General features: G+C 42.6%; 1 protein-coding gene across 2 annotated transcripts in view; it reads left to right on the top strand.

Annotated features, from left to right (window-relative positions):
* LOC110069457 (cohesin subunit SA-2-like) overlaps positions 1–2,172 on the top strand; it is a 31,252-nt gene extending 29,080 nt beyond the window's left edge. Inside the window, exons 39-42 of one of the 2 annotated variants that reach the window (XM_089294178.1) lie at positions 426–530; positions 867–948; positions 1,095–1,175; positions 1,820–2,172. In XM_089294178.1, the coding sequence (XP_089150304.1) occupies positions 426–530; positions 867–948; positions 1,095–1,175; positions 1,820–1,852 (301 nt within the window). In that variant the 3' untranslated portion in view covers positions 1,853–2,172. The remainder of the gene's footprint in view (positions 1–425; positions 531–866; positions 949–1,094; positions 1,176–1,819) is intronic. The other variant, XM_089294179.1, reaches the window with a different exon arrangement.
* The last annotated feature ends 4,236 nt before the right edge of the window (positions 2,173–6,408 follow it).

The following is a 6,408-nucleotide window of genomic DNA, read 5'->3' on the forward strand; positions in this document are numbered from 1 at the left end:
TGTATTGTGTAAAATAGCTATTTGGGGAGGCCTAAGCATCCCATAATAGCTATTTGAAACAATAGAATTCGAAATAGCCGCCATATCGCAGAGAAGGTCCATTGTTTCTTACAAAACATTGTCCGTTCAGACCAGGAGGGTCACCGTAACGTGGACATACCCGAGCTGCGAGGAAGCTGGGGAGACCTTACATTTTCCGGCCATTTTCGCCATTCTCCTCACTGCTCGAGTAGCGGCTCGCACGCCTTTCAGGTTGTTACTCCCCAGTTTAAAGCAGAACTCGCATTTGCTAGCCAATCATCCAGTCACAGCGCTTTTTATAAAATGTTAGATTTATACATCTAATCAGAACGAACGTTGTAATCATCAAGTTCCAAGAAAGCTTCTAATTGGTTAAAAATTTCTTTCATCTTCTGTGCGGCTAGTCTCCCAGCATCGTCACAAAGATCTTGGTTATCAAGTCAAAAAGCGCGCCAGGACAGCAAAAAGGTTCGGATAAGTTACAGTAAAAAGGATACTTCGGGCATCGGGTAAGTGTTGATATTACAACCAAGTAATTTTCTTGTTAAATTAGACACGAAAAATGTTGTCGAACGGTTCGCAAAATGGCTCTGAGTGTTATGGCCGCATTTGAAGTGACAATAGCGTGGAGTTAAGCAATGTCATGTTATTTAATTAGGTGTTTGATATTAAAATGTCTCCTTACTGTAAATGACCAGTAAGCTTGCCAATCTATATAGCTATAAGAATTTGCACTTTATTAAATGTAACAGTTTGTTCATGGGAAGCTTCACTTATTAATGAATGCGACAACACATTTTTATAGGTGAATCACAGTAATCTTTGCCTTTTATTAACGTTTCCAGACGTGCAAGTCTTGAAGATATCGATGACGAAGAAGACATTGAAGAATATGAAAGTGAAGACAACACAGACATCGAAAAGAAGGTAAAAAGACTTATAGAAAGGTACTCTAAAGGCTTACTCAGCTCAAGCTCTCTTCAGCACGCCCCTTCATTTTAGTCCCTGTTAAACATGGCCCCGTGTAAACGCGCATTTAATGGTTTGCTCTCGCTTTGTTTTAACGCTAATAGCAGACTGCAATTCGAGTGAGACGAGAGAGAAAAGAGCTTCCTGAAGCATTCTTTGGCGACTCACAAGAAGAAAAAGACACGGTAAGAACTGAAGCCTTTACTAGTCAATTTACCTGTGTCTTTGGTCGCATGATTGCTGAGTCACGCAAGTGACGGAAGATGAAGGGTTGGAGGGAACGTTAAGAGTATTGTACAGCTTACGGTACCAAAATTGGAGTACAAACCCCTTGTAAGACCCGTGCTGGGAAATGTTAGCCCGAGATGGTAGCACGGTCCGAACGCAGCGAGGTCCGTACAAAAGCGACCTCTGGCCATTATTTACCAGTACGGCTCCAGCAAGCTAGTTAGTTAATAGGTTATTATATGACACTCCATGGAAGTTGAAAAATTAAATTTGCCGGCTTCCAAAAACAAAAAATACACAGGTTATGATTGTTTCCATGGAAATGGTCCGTATTGCAAAATCCCGACCAAGAAGAACCATTCCGCAGGACGCTGGGATTAAGAGTGTTTTTAGGAGGACATACTGTTGCTATGGTAACCTATTGTGTCACGAAAATGATGACAACGTGTTCACCAATGATTGGGCAGTTTTTTGATACCATGATTGCAGCATCAAGTGACAAAGAGTGGCTATAACTAAGTGTTGGAAACTGTTTTGGGCCACCTTAAGACAACCTTGACACATAATAACAGTAGTATTTTTTCTGTACTTTTTGTAACAGGAAGATGATTCTCCGTTGGAAACCGTTTTCTGAAATCGTCGAACTATCCATCAGATGGAAGCGCGAACTCATGGATGTTTTAATATTTATAAACGTTTTCTTTGTACAGAGAGGTTTACCATTGTATGACTATTTTGTTTACTTCTAGAGGAAGAGAATTCCTTTTCGTGGGATTTAACTGTACCTAGCCTTCAGTGGAGTCCGCGTTATCTTCCTTTTAAGATAGTTCAGTTCAATCCCGAAAATACCAATGTTGTCTACGTCATTTGAGAGTGTAATTGTAAGGGTTTCCGAACTGAAGAGGCTTTTAGTTTTAGTTCGAGGTATACTGTATTAAAACTTTAATATGCGTATTATCTGTGTTCTTGGTTTCAGTAACATTGACAAAACAAACTCCAGGAAGCTACTATTAATTAAGTTGCTTCGGCTTTGAAAAAATGACCTTAAAATGGAAGAAAACCCGGCTCATAATTATAAATGTAGGATTAGTCACTTTCCAATGAAAATATAACTGATGAGACAATTGCACGTTATTACATTTAACGCCAAACTATTATATTCCGTCCTTTTCTTAGATAAACTGTATGCCGACTTTGCTTAAGGTGGCTTACTACAGTTTTGCTGGGTTATAACGGCCCAACTTCTAACTCTTTTCAAAAATGTTTCAAGATGTTTTTCCTTTCTCTATATACTGTTTGCTTAAGTCTTACCATTCTATGTGAAACTTGAACAATTAAACGTCAACAAATCGCCAAAATGAACGACCGAGTACCTAAGAAGAGACTGGGCCCTAGTAGGTTAAATTACGTTTTTCTTAGACTGTTCACAGTCCCCTATTTTTCCGTGAGATCGTAGATATCGATCGCTGAGTTCGACGGGCCGTCATCTTGGTCTCTTGATGAGAGCGAAACTGGGGAGAGTGCAAAATTCCCGTGGGTAGGGGTGGTGGAGGGTACGGCGGGTGAAAAAAATAGTTTCGCTCGCATCAAGAGACCAAGATGGCGGCCCGTCGAACTCAACGATCGACATCTACGATCTCACGGAAAAATAGAGGACTGTGAACAGTCTATGGCTTCTCCCAGCTTCCGAATACTGCCGAGCACTGTTTTGTTGTCTGAACTGTGCTCAGTGATTTGATTACCTCGCGCTCAGCAGTAGTCGAAAGCTGGGAGGAGCCGCCGAACATTTGATTGACGGTAGCGAAAAACGCATTTGTCGGTTGAGCTTTGAATTTTGAAGTCCGCATGTTATTGAAAGGCGCAGTAAGCCTAAGTATTTTGCTGTTAAGTTTACGTTTAAGTGCTGGCGTCGGGTCGCGTTTAAGTTCTCCGTAAGTTTGTTTGCCGTTAACAAGTGCGTCCATTTTGTCAAAGTAGTCAGTCTTGTCCATACCAACAGTGACAAGTCCTTTGTCGGCTGGTAGTATATCAATGTTGTCGTTTTTCAGTCGTTTCGGTGCTTGTTGTACGTCATTGGTCGAGTTATTGTCAGGTATTGAGGCTGATGGTACCGTGGAAGCAATTCTGCTTCTGATGTTATCCTTGGCAGATTCTTGTGAGCCTCGCTGACGAGACAACCGCCTCGATACTGGATACGATAGACTCCGTCGGTATCCGTTTAAGGCTGGTTTTCACTAGCGACGGAGTCGTAGTCGCAGTCGTAGTCGGAGTCGTAAGAGAGCTTACGACCTAGTGAAAATTGAAAATCGGAATCGTAAGCGGAGTCATAAGCTTGACGGAATCGGAGGCGGAAGAATCAGAACGTTTCTATTTCTTCCGATTCCGTTTACGACTCCGTCGCTTATGATCTAGCGAAAACTAGATTGTCGGAGTCGGAAGCAGAAGCGGAAGAACCAACCAATCGCAAGGCTCGGAATCGAACATTGTGATTGGTTTATTCTTCCGCTTCTGCTTGCGACCTCCGACAATGCAGTTTTCACTAGATCGGAAGCGACGGAGTTATAGGCGGAATGGGTGTTCTTCCGACTCCGTCTTTTTTTTTTTTTTTTTTTTTTTTTTTTTCACTAGATCCGACTACGACTCCATCGCTAGTGAAAACCAGCCTTAAGGCGTCACTGAGTGTTTTAGTCCGTAGGACAGTACGTGAGTCTCGGTTTTGTCTAAGGGACGCGAAGAAATATTCCTGACCCAGTTATCGTCAGTTTTCGGTCGTTTTTTTTTGTTTTTATTGCGTTGAAGTCTTTTCAGTTTTCGTTCTTGTTCAGTACGAACGCGGTCTGCGGTTTTGTCGGCTGGCCTGTCGGCGATTGTCAGTGTCTAGTAAGTTAGTCGGTAACAGTTGTTTAAGGTGCCCATAATGTCACAAAAAAAATTTCGCTCATCTAATTCTACATTTCACCTAATGAACTTCTGCGGAAAAATTTTCGATTGGGATAAAATGCAATTTTTTTTATAAGCTTTTAAAGACGTTCAAATTTGCCGCCATTTTGGTCCGCCATTCGCACCAGTCTTCCTCGGTTTGAAGTGAGTCGTGACGTAGGTTCAGGAATACGTGATTTGGGTCATGACTTAGCTGACTTGAAAACAAGTGGAAATTTTGCTTCAGTTGTCTACATTTAGTTGAAAATGCCGGAAAGGTGCGTTGCCGCTCTTTGTAACAACGTTAATGATCCAGAAAACAACATGAGTCTTCACCGTAGGTTCCTGAACCTACGTCACAGGCATCAGTCTCGTGGCCATTTTCAGCACGTTATTCTTGTGATCAGCGGCAGGGGTCGACCGCAAGAAAAATAGAATTTTGACCTTTGTAAAGATTCGTAAAAAAAACTGCGTTTTATCCAAATCGAAAAATTTTTTCGCAGAAGCACATTAGGTGAAATGTAGAATTAGATGAGCGAAAAAAAAGTTTAGACATTATGCCGGGGCACTTTAAGTTTGTGAAGTTGTTGTTGTAGTTTATTGTTGCAGTAGTTGAGTCCTCTGTGACAGTCGTTTATCCGCGCTTTGACCACACGTCTGCAGGTGGATTTGACGATCTGGATGATTTCTCTGTTAATCAAAATAATTTTCGAATTACATGAGACAAGAAATTTTAGTGATAGAAACCGACGTTTCGGTGCGTCTTGCGCCATTATCAAGGTTACATAATTAAAGATAAAAAGCGGTTTGTGAAGAGGCTAAGTTGAAACGAATTTGGATAAGAGAGTGCCAAGCTATTACATGAATACTTCAGCACGAAGAGAATCAGACTGTACATTCAGTGCTGGTTTAAGATCTTGGATACAAAGCATTTCGTTAACAAGGCAGTCAAATTTGTTCGTGCATTTCTTGATTACATTGAAGCGTGCTAATAAATTGGTCGGAACAGCAGTGTTATGTTCTTTGGAATAATGCTTGTAAATAGATAACGCCTTTTGACGGTGTCCCTCAACGCGCGTGTGAAGGTGGCCCTTTGTGTACCCAACATAACCTGCATCACACAGGTCACACTTGAATAAATAAATTATCCGAATCAAACAAATCAATTTGTAAGGCACTTAACGTGTACACGGACATCAGTTTTTGCTGCAGGGTTCTTACGACTTTTTTTTTTTCTCTTGTATTATTATATTTTAGGTTCAAGAACTTGGCCTTCAGACCCCTTACAGCAGAGACCAGGGCACCCATGCCTGGATCCGAAAGATTATGGCCCTCCCCATCCTCCCAGAGGACCAGATTCTATCCGCTTTCAGAAAGGTGAAACACAGCTATTAGACCCTTACAGGAGTTGGCCGAGTACGCTAACAAGACTTGGATCACTAGCACCACCTGGCCCCCCGCATCCTTGAGCGTTTACCTTCAAGCCGTACGAACAAACAACGACGTAGAAGGTTGGCACAATGGCCTCAACAGACGCGCCCAAGGGCACCACCTGGCCGCACCACCTGGCCGCACCACCTGCCCCTGTACATGCTGATCATGCTGCTGCACGAGGAGGGCAAACTAACATCTCTGCAGATCAGGTTGGTTTCTGAAAGAAAGCTCTGCCGTGTGCAGCGAAAGACGTACAGACAACTGCAGTCCAAAATCTTCAACTTGTGGGACCGTTACCAAAACGGAGAGCAGTCCATCAAACAACTGCTGTATGGTTCTCGCGATAAGTAACGTACAATGAAACAAAACAGCTCCTTTAGGAGCCACAAATCTATGAAAGTCATGATAAACAGTGCATCAGTCTGTGTTTTGTGGTTTATTTAGTGAAACACGAAGGGAATACGGGTTGGATTTCTATTCTGCTCACACAAGATCTCTCGCGCTTTCGCATGACTTCGCGTTAATGTTTCTGGTCGCAAAACAAAATTTTGGGCGAACTCGAAAAGTTGGGGGCGAACTCGATAAAGGTGGGGACGAAATCGAAACACAAATTTTAAAGTGGGGATGAACTCGGTGGGGGCGAACTCGCCATGGGGCGAAACCGGTATCATTCACCTCTTGTCTATTCAACGGAGACTTAAGTTTAAGTCCGGCCGGAACGAGACCGTGGTCTTGGCAGTGGTGGTTGAACCAAAGTTGTCGGCGTATTCGTCTGACAGTACTTACCGAACTGATGTAGTTGTTCGCAAGTCGTTTGCTCTTTCGTCCAAGTGAACG

This window comes from Orbicella faveolata, unplaced genomic scaffold (assembly GCF_042242905.1).
Source record: "Orbicella faveolata isolate gen_17 unplaced genomic scaffold, um_ofav_v1 contig_25, whole genome shotgun sequence".
In the NCBI taxonomy this organism is placed as follows: Eukaryota; Metazoa; Cnidaria; class Anthozoa; order Scleractinia; family Merulinidae; genus Orbicella; species Orbicella faveolata.